Source organism: Chionomys nivalis, chromosome 12 (assembly GCF_950005125.1).
Source record: "Chionomys nivalis chromosome 12, mChiNiv1.1, whole genome shotgun sequence".
NCBI classification, from domain to species: domain Eukaryota; kingdom Metazoa; phylum Chordata; class Mammalia; order Rodentia; family Cricetidae; genus Chionomys; species Chionomys nivalis.
The window spans coordinates 18,320,598-18,341,108 of NC_080097.1; the positions used below are offsets into that span (position 1 = coordinate 18,320,598).

The window sequence follows — 20,511 nt, forward strand, 5'->3', positions numbered from 1 at the left end:
TTCTTATTCTAAAAACTTCCATTTGAGCTTCATTTTCCTTTTAGATAATTCATGTTATTTAATAACTATCTGCATGTACCTTTCCAGGTGTTTCTTCTTAGCTGAATAGGTTCCGTTTAGGAACCAGGGCTGAACTTTGAGGGAGTTGTTCTTAGATGGTCATGGTGGGTAGCTGGTCTCTGCCCTCACATAACATGCTCATAGATGTTCACAGTTAGGCCAACTCTTTTTCTTGCTGTCCTTCACATTTAGATGACATGACTGTCACCTTGCTCATAAGGGCAGAGGCTATCTATCACGGTGCAGAGACAATCAAATGTGCTCATTAATATCTCTTGTCCAGGAGGAAGAACTCGATAAAACCCACTTATTTGGGGTCTTGTTTACAGGTTTTTATTTCATTTTAGGGTTTACTTGGTTTTTGTTTGCTTTAGAAACTGTTAATGAAGATAAAAGATGTGGGCTACCCAGCCTTTCCTCTTGCATTCCCTGGCCAGTGCTGGAGACCACACTGGCTGTGCGCCCTCCTGTTCCACGAGGCACTAACTGGCTGAGCTTGGCCCTCGTTATTTTAAAGACTAGATCAAATCTACGATGGTATCTTTTTAAAGCTGCCTCTGTTCAGAGTTTATCAATCAGCTTCTTCATTGCATTATGAGGCACCAGAACTGAAAGTTAAGAGAAAAATATAATGTGCACTTCCTGTGTAATAGAGGGGAGCTCAAGCCCTGACAAACAGAAGAGAAGGAAGTAGCCGAGTCAGTCATACCTGTCCTGGCAGCTTGACGAGGGCTGTGGCTTGGCAGCTGTAGAAGACAGAACGTTCCAAGACCACACTTGCTGACTTGTCTCCTCTGAGCACCGGCTACACAGTTTCCACGGTCTTCTGCTTCTTTGTACCAAATGTAATGAAGTGGCGAACTGTGCTGTTCTAAGATGTGTTCTTCCTCCGGGGCTACGCACACATTTACCTACTTCCCTCCACATTCTCCCTTCTTTGCCCCTAGAGAAGCAGCTAATAGTGTTTCACAAATGCTTACAGTACTTTCTCCAAATTGATTTCGAGAATGTAAAAAAAAAAAAAGTTACAGTGTCTAAGCAACCATCCTAAACTCCACACATAGAAAGTAGTCTATGACAGTATAATTAAAAGTAAAAAATATCTATGCTGTTCCTGATCTAGAGTTTATATGAACTTAAGAGTTAGTGAGATAATAAGAGTAATATTGTTAATGAAATATTGGCATAGTGACAGAAGAATGAGGTTCATATTCTAGAAGTTATCTTCTCTCATATCTGATGTGAACAGTCCTTGTAAAAATAGATTTTTTTTTTAAAATAGATTTTTGATATGTAAGAAACAAGCAATGTGTGGAGAATGGGTAAAGGGACAGATTTCAGTCTGAGGGTTGTGCTGCAAATGGTAAGGAAGGGAGACGTATTTTCAATAAATGGAACTAATTTATAAAAGTTTTTTATTTGAAGAAAATACAAGTGTTGCTATCATTTGGTCTCAGGAGGGATGGGACAGGACTGGCCATATAAATAGTGGTGTGAGCATTCAGACACAGGATAAGCATGATTCATAGGCTTCAACCTAACACATTTAGGGCTCTCCACTATGGGGCTGGTTAGGCTCTTAAGCTGAGCATTGCCTTTTATCAGCAGTTGTTAAGATGCCAGTGTTCACTGGATACCTTGAAAAATTGAAGGTGTTTCCTAACAAAAGAAGAGTAGGTGGTCTTCAGTTATTATTTTTAATCTAAAAGTTAATATAATCCTTAAATTTGATATATGATATCTATATACATATCTCTTGTCCTAATAATGTGAATCAACTTTCTTTGTCTGATCTCATGCTGTTTTGTGAGACAGGAACTGTGCTGGGGTGACAGCCAAGAATACTTGCATTTCATTCATGTGCCTGACATTTCTTTCTGTTCCCCTGCTTTTGCCCTTTTTTGACATGACCCGTGATGCTTTCTCTTGTATCCATCATGCTCCAATTTGAACTTTTAAGTACACTAACCTTGTGGCAGAATTTACATCATCTGAAAAAGTGGTGGGTTTTAGAAAAAATACAATATTTTGTAGGACAGATGGAATTTTCATAGTATTTGTGGTAAGGAAAGGTCACATTTCAGAAACCCTTGCAATGGCTCCTTGTTTCATCTAGAAAAAGAGCAGAAAACACAAACATCTAATATTTAAAAAGGGCTAATTTTTATTAATTTCCTCTTTTAAAATTTATTAGATTTTTTTTTAAAAAAAAATCCCAATCCACATTCCCACTCCCTTCCCTCCTCCCATTCCCTCCACACACCCTCCCACCCCACCCCCATCTAATCCTAAACGAGGGTTAGGTACTTTGCTTTGTGGAAGGTCCAAGGCCCTCCCTACTACATCTAGACTGAGCAAGGTATACATCCAAAGAGAATAGGATCCCCAAACCAGGACATGCGATAGAGATAAATCCCGGTGCCACTGCCAGTGTCCCCTCAGTCTGCCCCAGCCTTTTAGCTGTCAGCTACAACCATCTGAATGCACAAATGAAAACACAAACATCCAATATTTCCAAAGGGCTAATTTTTATTAATTTCCAAAGGCAAAAAGCATACATATGCATACTATGTAAGGTATTTATATGTTATATATTTAATGTACAAGTTATATATATATGTATATATATTCACACATACACAAACATATATACTACATATTATACTACCAAATTTATTGTTAGCCCCATCAATGTCTGACATAAATGAGAAATAAGAAATAGAATAAAGGAGTATTATACATAAATACTTACATTTTCTTTGAATGCTAAATGAAGTAAGTAAAATGTAAAGATATCAAATACTTCTAGTTCTAAAAATGAAAACTCTTTTCATGGTAGTATAAAGTAGCATGTTATGAAAAATTGATTTTTATTTGTGGAGTGCTGTGAAATTATTTCTGTACTTTTCTAAGGCTGGTCATACAGCGTAATGTAGCAATGTCGGCTGCTTGCTTAGGGTTTTGAGGTCTCCTTTCAGTTTCACGAGGCTTCAAATGCAGAAGTGGATCAATATTCTTTCAAAACAACTTCTTTTTAAGCCAGGCTGTAGGAGAAGAGGGACCTAGAAGTGGAAGCAGGATGCCCTAAGCATCACAGGTGACTCTGCTCACCAGACCTGGCTGAGACGAGGCTGTTAGGATCCAATATCTCTGCCATGAGGGTTTTCGAATGTGGCCAGAGTCCTACAGAGTGTGGAAACATCTCCCCTTCCATGAGCAGCCTTGTCACAGAAAAGGCGCTGTGGCCTGAGGAAGATGAGGAGATACTTGGTTTCAGAGGAACCAGGGGATTCTAGATAGTTGATTCAAATGCTAGGCCAAAGCAAGAGCAAGGAGGAAGCAGGCTGGACATCCTGGGCTGCTGGCCCCATGGTGACAGCCAGCTCTTGACACCACAACTTAAAATCACAAACATAAGTAGAATGGCATTAGTCAGACAGTGTAGAAACACGGCTAACAGTATGCATAGATTTCCCCACTGGTATTTTACTTGAGATCACTTCCCTTCAGAACTGACCCAGGCACAACGTTGTTTGCTTTTACACTAACAGCTGCCTAGAAGAGAAGGATGCCTGTTAAGACAACCGAACGCTGACTCGAGTTTGTTGCTCCCGATATGTATCCAAGAAAACTTCCAAAGACATGCTTATCTGATAACTCATTCAATTAAGCAAAGATTTGATTTACTAATTAAACTCTCTGTGATAGCATAGCTGCCCGTGGGACTTGAAAATAACATCCGAGTAACAGATCCATATCATACGCCACAGACTGCAATCATCTTTGCGTCCAGCTTTTAATTATATGGCTGAAAGATCTGACTTCAAGACGGCTGTTTACTCTCTGCCAACTCTGCTAGTCATCAGAATTCTATTATTTATTATTTAGTCAGCCATCGATAAAAGGCTCACATTGCTGATATTTTTTTTAATGTCTCTATGAAAGCCAACTTTTATAGACCCGAATTTTGTTTCTTCTTGTAGGTGGATGAGGTCATGCTAACTCTGAAGCAAGCTTTCAGCACGGCCGCTGCACTGCAGAGCGCCAAGACCCAGATCAAGCTGTGTGAGGCCTGCCCCATGCACTCTTTGCATAAGCTCTGTGAGAGGATTGAAGGTACCATAGAGTGTGGCCTTGGCGTGAGGAGAGTTTGCTTTGGCATGTTGACATGTTGAAGTCCCCACCATCACTGAATAGTTCTTTGTTTTGCTGTGAGCAAGAACCGTAAAGGCATTTCTTTGGCCCAGTCAAACCCGACTGAGCTATCAGTCGCTTGTGCATGATTGACTTTCTCTCTGTCTCACTCCCTTTTCTTCTGAAGGCAAATTCACATGAAGGGCTTGCATTTCCCACAGCTCTTAAGACCAGTTATGTATGTGCGCAGTGGGAACGAGCAAACATTTGCTGAATGAACGAGAGGCAAACGCACCTCGGATTGTTCATTTCTTCCTTTTCTTTCCTCTCTCACTTGGGGATGTATTCTGAACGTTGAGCGCTGTGGTGAAACCTGCTTGGTTTTTCAGGGTCCTTGGAAAAGCTGAGATAATGGAGGTGGTATCATGAAGCAAGTTTTCTTCTTCTTCTTTTTAATCTGTGCTGAGATGCAATGTCGTAACACTTGTCGAGTGAGTGTCTGCTGTGGACCAGGCAGCATGTGCTGCGGAAACAGAAATGCTTGCCACATACCGTGCCTCCAGAGACTTTTCCCTCTGGAGGAGAAGACAGGAGTGTAAGCAGAGCAATGCAGCTCGGGATGATAGGTGCCGTAATGGATAGAAACAGGGCAAACTCCACAGTAAGGCAGAGCTGTAGATCCTACTTGTAATTTCTATTCCATAGGCTCCAAATAAGCATGTGCCAAACTGTAGATTTTTTGAATATCCACATAACTACAACTATCTAAAGCTATTTTTAAGATAATACTCAAGTTTTAAAGTTTTTAAGGATGATTTTACAGAATGGTTGTTACTTTAAAACGTATGGAACATTTACAAAATAGAATGTGTGTGTGTGTATACCTATGTATGTAGTTTGTGTGTGTGCCTGTGAGTGTGTGTGTAGTTTGTGTATGCCTATGTGTGCCAGTGTATGTTTGTGTGTAGTTTGTGTATTTCTGTGTGTATGCCTGTGTGTGCTTGTGTATGCCTGTGTGTGTGCATGTGTGTGCTTGTGTATGCCTTTGTGTGTGCATGTGTGTGTGTAGTTTGTGTATTTCTGTGTGTATACCTGTGTGTGTTTGTGTATGCCTGTGTGTGTGCATGTGTGTGTGGCTGGTGAAGGGAGAATTATAAATTTATGTGGGAGCTAATGGCATTGGATTAGCTAAGTGTACAGAGGGAGAGAGAGTCCTTCCGTTTATCTAGTCACAGGATATTCCAGTTGGATCAAAGAAAGTCCTCAGTGTAAACAAACCAAATAATAAAAGCATTAAAAGAGAAAAGCATTTTTATTCCTGAAAGAGGGGAAAACTGTATTCAGATACAAAACAAGTAAAAAATAAAACCAAATCCAAACCAAAGCAAAAGCATTAAAAGCAATCACTAACAACTTGGGCCTGCTTATTCCAGGGGTTTGTTTAGCAGTAACTGCTTACTTGGAAGAAATAATGATACATAGATTGCTAACCAAACTTGCCAAAACTCCACCAATAAGAAAAAGGTAAAACTACTGAGGAAGTTTTGGAACCCATTCTTGTAATATTTCTCATGTGACTCACATATCTTGATGATAACCAACAGCTCTCAAATTACACGTAAGACCCTCTCAACAAGAAGGAGGTCATGGCTGGGACTGGAAACCTTGCTTGTTCTGTGGCTCTGAAGAGACACCATAATCAATGCAACCCTTATAAGAAAAGAAAACACTTCATTGGGAGTTGGCTTACAGTTCCAGATATTTAGTCCATTATCATCATGGCAGGGAGCACAGTGGCATGCAGGCAGGCGCTGAAGGAGTGGCTGGGAGCTACACCCTGATCCACAGGCTGAGAGAGAGATGCTGGTCCTGGAGTGACTCATCATCTAAACCAGAATGGTCTCTAACTCACAGAGATCGTTCTGCCTCTGTGTCCTGAGTTCTGGGACTAAGAGCGTGCACCACCATGCCCAGCTACATCCTAAGATGAATGAAAAAACTAATTTATTGACCAGCAGAGACAGCATATCTGTTAAAGGACAAGTTGAAGAATCTTTGATCTTTTGGTTTCACAGAATGGCTATAGAGTTTTCTGAAGCTTCATGCCCATCCTTTATGTCCTCTGTAGCACACCACAATGATCAGAACGGGAAGTTCCCATCAGTATTAACTAGCATCCAAATGAAACATTCATTTACCGTCACCACTCTTTGTTTTGTTTTTTTCTTTTTGTAAATCTAGGGTCCAATTCTGGTCCCACAGTATTTAGTATAAAAAGTTGATGTTCTGCTTTGGCACAGCCTGCATGTAGCCTTTCATGGGTTTCTCCTTTAATCACTCAGGGATGTGGATCAATATCATAACACATCGTCTGAGAGCCTCTCTCGCTCTAAATCAGAGAGACTCTTAAGCCACGTTTTGAGTGCTTCCTACCACTGAAATAGGTTTCAGTGTACCCTATGTGACTCTCCACAGACTCTTGTATGCTTCAGCAAGAAAAGTGGGGCTGAAAAGTTACTGTGCTTGTCCCTGTTCACAGAGTGAATTACAACAGGCACAGTTGTAACCAGGCCTATGCAAGCCAGCTGTCCACTAATCCTGGTAGCTGTGAACCAAATTCTACTATTTTTTTGGAAACAATTTTTAAAGGGCTTCTTTACCATGCTGTCTGCAGAGATCCAGGTAGTTTTTAAAAAGTAAATAAAATGTAGAGACTGGGGAGGTGGCTAAGTGGTTAAAGTGCTTTTTGTGCAAGCATGGGGACATAGGTTTGGATCCCCAGCACCCTTCTAAGATGTAGACACGGTGGCATTAGCTGCAAGCCCATTGCTAGGATGGAAGGGGGCAGAGACAGTTGTGCCTTGGGGGGCAGATGGCAACAATAAGGTGGAAGGAAGAGAGAAAATATGTCTAAGAACAACCTCTGGATTCCCCAGCACATGCACAGGTAAACAACCCTGCCCACAACACACACACACACACACACACACACACGTGGCAAAAGTGTGATCAAATCTATGTTTCAGTTAGTTGTCACTTTGCACTTTTCTTAGAAATCCAGTTAGAAAGCTTGACAGCACGCTTTGTTTGATGATAGTGTTTGTATTCAAACTCTGTTATACCAAATTAAGTCATAAGAAAATACTTTCAGTCAACTGCTTTGCTTGTTCATTATAAGTAAAAATAATGGATGCATGGAAAAATCAAGATTGCACTTTAATGTTATAGAATGTATTTACTACAGTCTGAGAATAATAATACTATTTTTAGTTTTTAAATTATATTTATCCATGTATTTGTTATGTGTGGGTGTTTGTGTGGGTCCACCTGTGCCGTAGCACATACGTGAAGGTCAGATGACAACTTGGAGGAGTGGCTTCTCATTTTCTGACAGCAAGCATCTCTACCCTCTGATTCATCTTGCTCAATATCAAATTATTTTTAAAAATTGTTAAAAAGCTTTTATATATTATATGTAGCTAAATATCTTCTTTGTAATCCACATCTAGTGACAATACTTCACACGGCAGCTAACCACACAGTGGGAACCTGCTTTTTCAGAATGGATGGTCACTTGATCATTGTCACTGTGAATTAAACTTTTCTTAAAAAAATTAAAAGTGGAAGCATCCTTATGGAAATTTCTCTAAAGACTTAGTATAAATTATGTTTTAAAATGTGGAATATTAGCTGGAATTGATGGCCTCAACACCTGGAAAGGTACACTGCATAGAACTGCACATCTGGAAAGGTGACCTGCACAGCATTGAACATCTGGAAAGGTGAACTGCACAGCATTGAACATCTGGAAAGATGAACATCACAGCATTGAACATCTGGAAAGGTGCACTTCACAACACTGCATGCCTGGAAAGGCGCACCACATGGCATTGCACATCTGGAAAGGTGCACCACAGCGCTGTACATCTGGAAAGGTGCACACATGGCATTGCACATCTGGAAAGGTGCACCATAGCGCTGTGCATCTGGAAAGGTGCACCACAAGGCATTGCACATCTGGAAAGATGTGCTGCACAGCATTGCACATCTGGAAAGCTGCCACATACCACTGCACATCTGGAAAGATATGCCACACAGGAATGAGGGTACTGGGGTGAGGAGATCTTGAGGCTATGTTGGGCTACAAAATTAGCCTTCTCGACAACAACAGCAGCAACAGCAGCAGCAACAACAACAACCAAAAATTTGGAAAGATTTATAAATATCACAATACAGAGAAGTAAAATATTTTCCAAAAAATAATTGCCCCACATGAAGCTTTATTCTTTCAGAATGTGAGCCCCCGAGAGGGGATTACCCGTTTCAGTTGTTTTGTATTTCAGTGTTATTATTGCTGGTTTATATTTATGATCTGACGTTAGAAGCTTAGCAGATTGGTTAAGGCTAGCCTTTGACTTTCTTTTAACTTTCTAACCAGCAGAGGCTCTGGGCTGGCGTGTTCGTTCCCGTGCGAATTCTCATAGTGGTCAGTTCATGAGTTTAGCGGATGGAAGTTGTCTGTGCTTAGTAGTGTTCGCATCTTTGTAGATGTTCTCTGTCCGGGTCTGCTGTGGGATCTGATGGCTTAGGTGAAGTGGTTTGATATCAGGTTCCATGTTCCAGGGGCCTCCTCTTGGAAAGACTGAAGTTAGGAGCCAGCTGCTGGAGGGTGAAGTGTAATGGCCGATGGACACTTGGGTCTCTGCAGCCAGCCTCCACCTCTCGCTTCCCTTGCCTTTCCTTTTAGGTCTCTACCCACCGCGAGCCAAGCTGGTCATCCAGAGGCATCTCTCTTCACTGACCGATAACGAGCAAGCCGACATCTTTGAACGTGTTCAGGTAACGCTCTTCACAGTTCCTGTATGGAAACATAAGGAACAACATCGGGTCCTATCACTGAATTTTCATTTCCATTTCATTGCCTCTAAGATGCCCATGCCCAGAGTTAGCAGAACGGGAAAGCTAGATTTACATTTATCCTCTGGACGTATAAATCTATCTGAGGCTATGACAAGAGAGCAAGGTTGTTCTGCCCTAATATGCTCTTGCTTTCTCTGCTCAACAGAAAATGAAGCCCATCAGTGACCAGGAAGAGAATGAACTTGTGATCCTGCACCTGCGCCAGCTCTGTGAAACCAAGCAGAAGACCCACGTGCACATCGGGGAAGGGCCAGCGGTGAGATCCGCTTCCTCCTGTCTTACGCCTGTCTCTGTTTTCATGTAGTTCAAACATCACCAAGACATGGAAGAAATTCCTTTCCTTTGTGCTCTCCTCTCTTGTAGGGTGAAAGTCTATCACACTTCCAAAATTTTAGAGTTTATTGAGTTTATGGGAAATTTTAGCAGACATTGGCACATTGAGATAAAAATATTTTTTTCAAAATATAAAATAATTTAATATTTTGGGTAGGAATAACCCTAACCCCTAAAATTCGTGATATATGTTCATGATTTAAAAATTACATTAATCTATTTTCTTTTACATATTTCTATGCCTGTTTTATCTGAATGGTGACAAGGACAATAGTTTCCCTGTAAACTGAGGAACGGCATGTCCGTACCCATAGCTTTGAACTTACTCTCAGCTACACAATGATTCAAAACAAACAAACAAAAATATACCTCTACAAGAGCATCGAAGAGGTTTCTAACATGCGCAGCTCATGAGGATGCTCATAGATCCTGGTTTTGTAGTTCACAGTACTTTTTAAAATCATACATTATTTTGTATGACACTTGACATGTAGCTGAGGCTGCCCCAAACACTGAATCCCCCTGCTTCAGCCCCTCCAGGGGCAGAATTGTATCACCACACCTTGCTTTGCAGCCGAATCCACTGCTTCTGTCTCTAATACATTTACATTGAGCGTGCAGCAGTGCGTTAGGTCAGAGGAGGGCTTGCAGCAGTCAGTTCTTTTTCCCCACAAACCTCCAGGAATCTAACTCAGGTGGTGAGGCATGCAGTTGAGCCAGCTCATCCTCCCTTCCAAAGCTGCAGGGGATGATTAGGCGTGGCCCTTCAGGGTCTCTTGTATGGTCCTGAAACCAGCAGCCTTTAGAGATGACTGTTCCAGTCTCTGATTTCCCTGACCTTTGCCTGTTTTTTAACATGTCTGGGAGATAGATTCCCCTAAGACATCAGTTTTTCACAGATGTCTCTTCTTAGCATTTACACCAACATTTTCCACATTTGCCTGGTGCCTGAGAGCCCATTCAGGGTTTTCCCTAGCTTCACTTGCTCATGGCATCAGAGAACTGGAATTGGATTAAATACACAAAGGACCTAACAGTCGACACCTCATTGATTCATGCTTTTGGTGAAGCTTTTCTGATCTGAAAAGTACAGGATAATATACAAATGAAAATTGAGGCCTAAAGATTTATTTATTGTGTGTGCGGTTGTTTTGCCTGCATGTATTTCTGTCTGTCCATGTGTGTGCATGGAGGCCAGAAAGCATTGTGGATCCGCTAGAACTGGAGTTATAGAAGGTTGTGGGTCCTGGAAACTGAAGCTGGATCCTCTGCCAAAGCAGCCAGTTCCCTTAATGACTGAGCCACTCTCGAGCCTTGGAAACTGGAGCTTAGCAGAAGCATTGTTGGACTGCACTTGACATACAGAGAGCTCTGCTCTTTGAAAACTTAATTGTCCCCTCTAATTGGTACTCAAAACAGTCACCTTAGAAAGGGATGGTTGTAGTCAGCTGTAAAGCAGCATAAAAATTGACATCCTGAGTTTAATGTTTGGTAAACGAAGTGGGAATATGTGAGTGAAATGGAAAGGCATGGAGAAAAGGTTTTGTTTCTGTCCTTTTTATTACTTACAATAGTTAATTCCTTTCCTTATAATCTTTGCAATTCACAGTGTGGAGCATAAATTATTACTTCTTAATTGAGCTACTGAAGGTTGCTTGCGTTTTTTAATGACTTACTCCTAAGCCTTCATTTAAAGCCTCATTGAAACCCGAGTGTGTCTGCACTATAACTTTGCTATTCGTTTTTTTTTTTTCCTTTTTCTAGGTTGTTCCAAATAGTACCGTCCCAGAAAATTCAACAAGTGGTGGGAGGTTCAAGCTTGACATTCTGAAAAACAAAGCAAAGAGATCCTTAACTTCTTCCTTGGAAAACATCTTCTCTAGGGTAAGATTGGACTGGGCTATCTTAGGTAAACACATCAGTTTCTTGCTTCATTCATGATCATCTCACTGAAGGTTTCCCAGTGGTGGTGGTGGTGGGCAATATAACTTTAATTTCATTAATTCTGCAGTAAGATAATCTTGTCATCCCTGCACTTGAGAGGCAGAAACAAGGCTGGAGTTGGTGACCACCCTGGGCTATATAGCTATACTATCTTTTTAAAAAAATATCATAAATAAATTTCCTTCTAAAGGTCTAGGTTTGTTCTCTGGCCTCTGATATCGGAAATGAAACCACTGAGATTGTAAGTATTGATACGTCTGAATAGATTCTAAGTAGAGGCACATATGTTTAGAATGGGGGGAGGTCCAATCCTGATGAGCAGTTCTATAAGAACTTTCAACATTTCTCTATCTCATAATGTTTTTTAAAATTCTTGCCTTTCCTTTATCCATTATGAGAGGCTGATATAAAATGTTAAGACAGTATAAAGTAATAGAAATAATTTTTATCTTACTTAGTAAATTTTTGTATTTCATTTAAATATTAGCAAAATGTTTCCCCTTGCACTTTGGTTTCTTCTTTCTGAATCATAAGGTCTTAGGGCTGGGTGCCATGTTCAGGATATGAGTGTTGCCTGCATGGTGCAATAGCCTATAGGAGGCAGCTGCCAGGAGAGGAGGGTACCTGCTTGGTCTGGGGAGCCTGAGTATTGAAGGAGGGTATAGCCTGCGAAATGAAGATGTGAAAATGGATATTGTGTGTTTACTTCCCATCTACTTAGGCCCAAATAATCACACAAGAACTATAATAATTACAACACTGTTTGGCCTATTAGCTAAGGCTTCTTATTAACTAACTCTTACATCTTAAATTAACCCATTTATTTTAATCTATGTATTGCCACGAGGCTGTGGCTTACTGCTAAGTTCCCAGAGCATCTGTCTCCTTCGGCAGCTACAGGGTATCTCCTTGACTCCATCTAGTCTCTCTACGTCTCTGTTTGGATTTCCCACCTGGCTTTGCTCTGCTAAGCCATTGACTGAAACAGCTTCTTTATTAACCAAAGGTAATAAAACATATTCATAGAATACCGAGGGAATCTTATAGCATTTCTCCTTTTCTGTATAAATTAAAAGGAAGGTTTTAACTTTAACATAATAAAATTACATGCACAAAACAGTTATCAAGGAAGAATTATAATATTTATTTACATTTGGCAAATTAAGGAAAGTACTCTATCATCTGTTCTATCTTTGTGAGTCTAAAGTTTTATATCTAATTTATCCTTCATTATAACTAGGGCAAACTATAATTGTAACTCTCTAGTCTTCAATTCTTCAAAGACCCCAGAAGGATATAATATTACCTAACACATCAGGTATGTGAGGCAGAGGGGAGAAGCAAGCATTCACAGAGAGAGGTGCCTTACGTGGGAGATAGAGTCTGAGTAGGGTACTGATTCCAGTGGGACTGTAATAGCCTCAGTGGGGTAAAGAGTGTGTTAGACCACATACAGGGGAATGGACCCAGTCAGGGGATGATCAGATATATAAATATACTAATGTTCGTGACATCCAGGAAAGAAGGGAATTGCAAAGAGGAAAATGGAGGAATTCAGAAAGGACTATATTTTGTTGGATTTAACTTAGACTTATCAGCATGAAATTATGTCTCTGTGTGTGTGCACATGTACACATGAATATACATGTTATATATAGCCCCTGGCTTTGTTCAACAATAGAACCGGGGGCCCACACTTGACAACAAGCCTGTGAGAGTGACATTTAATTTCTGGAGTTGGGTTTATACATGGCAAATAGTGTTGGGCCACATACATGGCTATCATGGGTTTCATGTTGTCTATAACCTACAGATTGGACATAACTGCTATTCAAGAAGCTCCTCAGACTTCTGTTGTGGGAGGCCGCTTGTTCATTTCCCAGCTGGCCAGACCCTGAATAGTCACTCAGAAACTACGTTATTTAAATAACTGCTTGGCTTGTATTGTTAGCTAGCTCTTACATTTAGTATTAACCCATTTCCATTATTTTATATTTTACCACTAGGCTCATGGCCTGCTGGCAAGGTTTCAGTTGGCAGCTCGTGTCTTTTTCCTCTGGCGGTTACATGGCATTTCCTAACTCCACCTTTTTTCTCCCAGCATTCAGTTTAGTTTTCCTTACCTGTCTCTGTTCTGCCTGGCTAAAGGCCCAAATAAGTTTCTTTATTAATCAATGGTAATTTCAACATACAGAGGGGAATCCCACATCAGACTTCCCTCATTTTCTGGATCTTGACACTCCTGAATTTAGATGGCTTGCTCTTTTGCATGCTTTCCCTCAGCTTGTGTTTGCTGACACATTCCCTCATTGGACTCAGGCATGGCCTCTGTGGCTGTTGCATCCCAGAAGTGGTGCTATGTTCATCACGGAACATGACAAAGACTCCAGCCTATTACTTCGCTCACACTGATCAGAACCTAGATTGCCTGTTACCATGAGGGGGCTATGGTTTTTCGTACCCAAAACTCACAGTGGAATGTAACCTCTCTTAGGAGAGAATAGGAGGGGAATCTTAATGAGGTCATGTACCACTGTGGAAGCATGACTTAAACAGCATAAACCTTGGTGCTCTTGCCCTGTAATGGAGTGCATGGTAGAAAGACACTGAGCAGAGTTCTCCAGAGTGAACATGCCTGATAGCTGAGCAGAACCAAAATGGCTCACTATAAACTCACTGTTGATTTGCTTATCAATGATCTCTTTTTCTATTACTGTGGATATATATTTGTATCCCACCTGCTGGAATATGAGCAATCCTTTACTTTAACTAAGGACCTCCAGAATAAGTAGCGAAGTGGGCTGAACCTCTCTGCCAGTCTCCTCGGTCATGATTGTAAGCTAGCAATTTTTCAGAAGCAGTATCCTGAGCTCATCATATCACAATATATTGGTAGTGAGCCGAGGCCTCTCTGGTAAAGAGGCTCCACAGGTTATTCTGATGTACAGTATGAATTTTGCTACTTAACTCACCATTGCAATCTTTCATGCTCTGGGATGGCCATTGATGCTTAAAGTGTGGACACGTGAGCATCTTTACTATCATCTAGGCCAGTGGTACTCAACTTCCTAATGCTGTGACCCATTAATACAGTTCCTCATGTTTATGACCCCCAACCATTACATTATTTTGTTGTTACTTTATAACAGTAATATTGTTACTGTCATGAATTATAACGTAAATATCTGATATACGACTCCAAGGGGGGTTGCCACCTACAGCTTGAGAACCATGAACCACTGATCCAAGACATTGTCAGTCATGCGGAAGCCTGGTTTGATCTCAGAATTGCTTCATCAGAAGTTCTGGAGTCGGGTTACTAGTGTGGACTTTAAGAGCCCTCCGCCCCCAAGTCAAACCGACACAACCTCAAGTTTAAGAGCTACTGTTCCAGACAAGCACGATGCTTGAAACTCTAACATGCCAGGTCGGTAGGGGACTGGTCTCTGCCGATGTCAGCTGCCAAGCAACAGAATGGTATATTTAGCAACAATTTCATTAGCATGGACAAACAGGCTGTCAAAGGACCTGAAAGGAAGACCTGGCCCTGGCTAATTCTATAGCCAGGCAGCTATGAACGTGGGCAGCTTTATTTCCAATTCAACAAAGTGTAGTTTCTCCACTTACCAAATGTGCGTTGCAGTACTGAATTACATTGTAAGTTAGCGTTGTGAAAGTGCCACACTGTAGATCTGAGGTGGGTATTCAGTGCAAACTGGAACCTGTTGCTTACAACAAAAGCTAAAGGGCTGGCTTTACTCTCCATTTAGACCTTGGTGCTCTGCACAGTCCCTGGCAGGCTGACTTGGCAGTGTCTCTTTTGTATGTCTTGAATTGTTGGGATGGCTCTAAGCAAGGACACAGCCCATCTATTTTGGGTCTCAGGGAATACGGTAGCTTTTGTGTCCTGGAGAGATGCCAAATGCTATAAATGTTGTGGCCTAACTAGGTCTTGGGTGCTTCGACTGTGACAGAAGGCTGGCGCCCCATCTGTCTGGTGCAAGTGAGACGGATCTAGAGGAGTTTGTGTTCCACCACACTGTTTTCCTCCTTTGGGTTGTGTCCAGTAGGAAGTTCTATCCAGCCTGCGTTTAGGGAATAATTGCTTTCCGGAGTGAGATGTAATTGTTTATGAGATGGGATCCATGTTGAAATTACTTAGAAACTCAGCTCATTGACAGTAAAAAGTAGGCCTAAGGAAAATGACTCATATATGAGTTATCAGACGTCATTCAGTAAAACCTAGAAAGCTCTGTGTTAAGAATTAAAGACAAAACCTTGTGTCTCGTTTATTGCTGCTTCCTGAGTTTCCAGTATCCTCACTAGTGTAGAGGGTGGTTTATTCTGAATACAGTCCCCCTCTTCCTCTCTTTAGAGAAATGTCCATTGTGCCCCTGAGGAAGTGGGAGAATTAACGCTTGTGGTAGAGTTTAGTTCTAAAGTAAGCTTGTTTTTATTTTACATGAAAACAAGCACACAGTCATGGATAGAACACCACAACGAGCAAAATACAATACATGACTTAAATTGTTTTGCTCCTGAAAATGTTTTAGTGCTGTGTGACTGCTTTCTCTAGTGTGACTGTCAACTGTTGAGACACTGGGCAGGTTGGCATAGAAGCTGCAGTTAAAAGTAGCAGGTGTCAGTCAGCTTTTCTGATTGTCTCTCAGCTGCACACTGACACAACTTATTAGTTGTAAATATGTTTTATTACTAGATGTTTGCTTGCTGTAATGCAGAACTGAAGGCCTTAAGGAACCCCAGTGAGGTGCTAGGTATTTTGGAAAATGTGTTTTAGTTGTAATTCCACCTTTCTTCTGTAAAGCCCGACCACAGGAGGGCAGCACTGAGAAGGGACTTGGGGACTCACTTTTTTCCTTGTAATAATACCATTATTTTTATTATTTTTAATAAGACTGGTTATTTGTGAATTTCATATCATTCCCCCCAATCCTACTCATCGACCCATATCTCTATATCTGCTCTTTGCCCTTGCAACCAATCTTCCAAAAGAAAAAAAAAATCTCACTGTGGAAGCCGTAGTATGTCTTGGTGGGTCACACAGTCTACTGCTTTTCCCAAACAGCTTTACTTGTGAATGTTCATTTCAATGAGTCAATGAGTTTTGAGGCTCCCGGCTTCTGCTACAGTAACAGTACTGGATCCTCACTGGGACGTCTCTCAGATATCCTGTTGTGCCCTGTGTCACAGAGATCCTGCAACTTTGGGTCTGCAGTACTGGTTCTTTCATGCCTCAGCAGCTCATCGATAGGGTACATGCTAGAGTGAGCTAACTCAAAGCTCTGGATCTGGGACTGGGGGGTAGCTGAGTTGGTCAGCTCATGTGCCACCAGGGCCAGCTCTCCCACTCTGCCCAGGTGCGGGGTGGGCCTAGCTCTCCTGATTGTGGTAGCTGGCAAAGGGTAGGACCTGCTCTCCTCATGCCGTGCAGTCAGGGTCAACTCTCTAGTACTGCCTCAACAAGGGGAGGGACCAGCAAAATGGCTCAGTCATTAAAGACTAGGCTCACAACCAAAAATACAAGAGGACTCACTTTTTTTGGGGGGGGGGTGACCTGTTAGCTCAGAGGGGCCTAGAAGCAACCAGCTGACCTTTCTTTTTGGCCGGAGACCCATCAAGATAACATCTCTTCATTCATCCCAAACCAAAACAGATGACAGAGTCCTTTCCTACTCTTCCCTCTCTCTCTCTCTCTCTCTCTCTCTCTCTCTCTCTCTCTCTCTCTCTCTCTTTCTCTCTCTCTGTCATTTTTAATTGTTCTCCCAAGTTCACATCACTGCCTGTGCTTTAGAGCTGTGAAGTTAACTTGGCCACAATAATCTATCAGCATTATAGTCTCTGTACGTGAACTCAGTGACCAACACTATCTCACGGAATTACTAAGCTGTGTGTAATGCTTACTGCCATCTGACTCATAGTCTGTGGACGTGACTTTTATTATTGGTGTAGTTGTTAGTCTATAAGGGGATTATGGGGATCTAAAACTATAATCAATACACAGAACATGGATATGAATAACTTACAGATGAGACTGCGTGTGTTCAGGGTGGTCGCTCTTTTCTTAAGGAACAGTGGATCTGGGGAGAGGAAAGGTTGGGGGTTGGGAGGAGGGTAGTGGGAGAAAACTGGAATGAGGATGTATGGCGATGTATGGTATTCAGGAAGAATAAAGAAAAAGAAGTAAATAAATAAAATCTCTCTGAGACAGACACACACACACAAGAAAAAAAAGATGTTGCTGACTGGGACAAGTCTCCTCAACTGGGAGCTTTGTTTCTGGTTACTCTGAGGTACAGCCTTTCTCAAAAGCATATTAAAGGTTTATCTTTTTTCCGAGAGAGAGAGAGAGAGAGAGAGAGAGAGAGAGAGAGAGAGAGAGAGAGAGAGAGAATGGTTTACATTGTAAAACAAGACAGGCTACCACAAGTCTAAAACAATCAACCAAGAGTAAGAAAGAGGTCTTAAAACTTTCAGTAATAGACAATAACAAAACTTCAATGGAAGGCTAGAAAAACATCTGGAAAGCTGAACAAAAAGGCGGCTCAACGGAAAAACTGAACAGTGTAAAAGCTGAAAGATTACTTTGGAAATCCAAATGCCAAGTGACAGAGCTGCCACTAGGAAAACATAGGTTTTCAAAGAAATAAGTAAATAAAATATGTTAGAGCTATCAAGTATGGCGTTCTAGGTCTATTGGGCTTAGAAAAGACATGTTCGAGCAACCGAGTAAGCTTCATGCCAAGGCATTGTAAGACGTTTCTGAACACTGTTTGAAAAGGAAGCAGCACCATGTATGCAGATGCCTTAGAGTCTGAAAGCCTTTAGACTGTTGGACAAAGGACAGCGAGCGAGGCTGCAGAAAGATGAAGGAAAGTTTCAAGACATCCAACTAAACTACCAATGAAACATAAGCATGGAATAGGGACATTTGCGGAAATGTAAATTAAAGTGAATTACATTCCAATCTCCACTTTCTCAGAAAGTACCTGATGAATGTGTGCCACCAAAATGAGGAAGTGAACCGAAAAAGAGGAAGATGTGATTCTAATGCCAGGGGGTGGACAAAGGAAAATTTTAGATTGCTGGTAAAGCGGGGGCCAGGAAGACCTATAGATGGAGTCCAGATCAGGGCAGGAAGACAAGCATCTTGATACTGAGTTCAAGGATGAAGATTGTAATTGGTGGATCATGTGATCTTTGACCATACCATGATCTGTTGGAAAATTTTGTGATTACTGAGCAAAAGGTCATTGACCCTTTGAAAAAGAAAAAAGACAAGACACAAAATATAATCAGACGTAACCATAGAAACTATGTAGCTTAGCTGCAGATAGCACTAACAAAGGCAGGATGGATAATCAAAGCAGAGAACATCGATTTAACTGGGATAAGTGTGTGTGTGTGTGTGTGTGTGTGTGTGTGTGTGTGTGTGTATGGTAAAGTAAGAGTACTTGTTTCTTCTTCCAGATCATGTCTGAATTAGACATGATCAGAAAGACTAAGGAATAATACTATGAGTGGAATATTGGGAGCTGTTAGGAGCTGTGAATCCCCAGATCCTGAATTTCTTGTAAACAACTTGTTTTCCCCTGATCTGAGACAGCCTACAGCTGCTCTGGGCACGAGACCTTCATGAGTTCCCGATGGCAGGAGAGTGGTTTCTGGTGGGTTTGGCTGGGCTGTGGCTATCAGTTAAGGATCCCTATATAAACTGCTCCTGGACACAATAAAGGGGGCATTCTTGGGGCATTCTTGCATCAAGGATGACCTGTGTCTCTGTCTCTGTGTGTTTCAATCTCCAATCCCTTGCCTGGCTTACGGACTGTTTGGTGGCGCATGGAGTGCAGATGGGCGTAGTGCGCTGCAGGAAGCATCAGTATAAATCCTTACAAGACTTGCTTTATGGGATGTGATGCGCTTCCCACTCACAACTCTTGTGTTTTCTTTCCTTCGCTTGGATTAGTTTCTTCATCTGCATTGTGAGAGGATAGGTAGCCATCCACTATGTCCTTTTACATTGTGTTGAGATGTCTACCAAGAACCAGTTATCAACAGTGACACTGATTGACACCTAATCTTATAAAGTGCAGTGACTTGTTGGCATTGGCAAGCATTATAGATTAATGGATAAAGCAAAATTAATAAATTTCAGGAGGCCTTTTCCCCATGCTGTTTTGTTTCACTGTGAAGGGGGAACTCTGGTTTCTGCGCAGTCTCAGGTGGTACTCATTTCTGTCTTGGACACAAGGCTTTCCCAGCTTGGTCTTGAACTCACTATGAAACTCATGCTGGTCTCAAACCTGGAACTTTCATCCTCCTGCCTCAGCCCCCAAGTCTTGGGAATACATTATTCTGTTTTAACATATTTGTTACGTTCCATTATATGAATTGTGATGTCTATGATTTATTGTATGGAAGGTATATATATATAACTTGCTTGGTGTCTGTCCACCTTTGAATTTGACTGTGTGAAGTCGGAGTTCCTGGCACTCTCACTGATCTTGTAGATGAGTAACCTTTAAGACTTCAGAAACCTCAGTGTGCCATGTGGTCACCTAGCAGCTGAGTTAGCGACACTGGGGGTCTGAAGGACTTGTGCACACCATGTTCTCGCAGCCATTAATACAGCTGGCAAGTTTGTGTGAACCAAGGGCATTAAGTTAATGCTTAGGCGGAGTGAAAACTTCAAATACCGTCTGCATTTCTCCCGTACAACTCAAGCTGTAGTCGTAATGATTCTATCTGACCTCTGCACACAGGGAGCTAACAGAATGAGAGGCCGGCTTGGCAGCGTGGACGGCTTCGAACGGTCCAGCAGTCTGGCTTCAGAGAAGGTACCTAGTCATAACTCCCCAGTTCACCAATCACGGCTGCTTAGCCAAAGCCACGTGAAAACATGCATGCCTGATTGTGTTGTGGTGAGATGTTTTTATGGCCTTTAAGAAATAAATACTTGATGTTCTGTTGTTTTAAATATGATTCTGGGTGTTACCAATTTCTTTTTCACCCTGCAAAGTTCCTTTCTGTGGGGGACAGGTTGCATCTTTCATTGGCCAACTCTGCTCTGATGCTTTGCCCTGAGTATATACTATTGGAGCA

The 20,511-nt window shown here is 41.6% G+C and overlaps 1 protein-coding gene across 5 annotated transcripts in view; it reads left to right on the forward strand.

The window, feature by feature from the left end:
- Positions 1-20,511, forward strand: part of Tbc1d4 (TBC1 domain family member 4) — a 157,287-nt gene that overhangs the window by 102,807 nt on the left and 33,969 nt on the right. For all 5 annotated transcript variants that reach the window (XM_057786155.1, XM_057786156.1, XM_057786158.1 and 2 more), the window contains exons 5-9: positions 4,044-4,176; positions 8,942-9,033; positions 9,260-9,370; positions 11,212-11,331; positions 20,172-20,246. In XM_057786155.1, the coding sequence (XP_057642138.1) occupies positions 4,044-4,176; positions 8,942-9,033; positions 9,260-9,370; positions 11,212-11,331; positions 20,172-20,246 (531 nt within the window). The remainder of the gene's footprint in view (positions 1-4,043; positions 4,177-8,941; positions 9,034-9,259; positions 9,371-11,211; positions 11,332-20,171; positions 20,247-20,511) is intronic.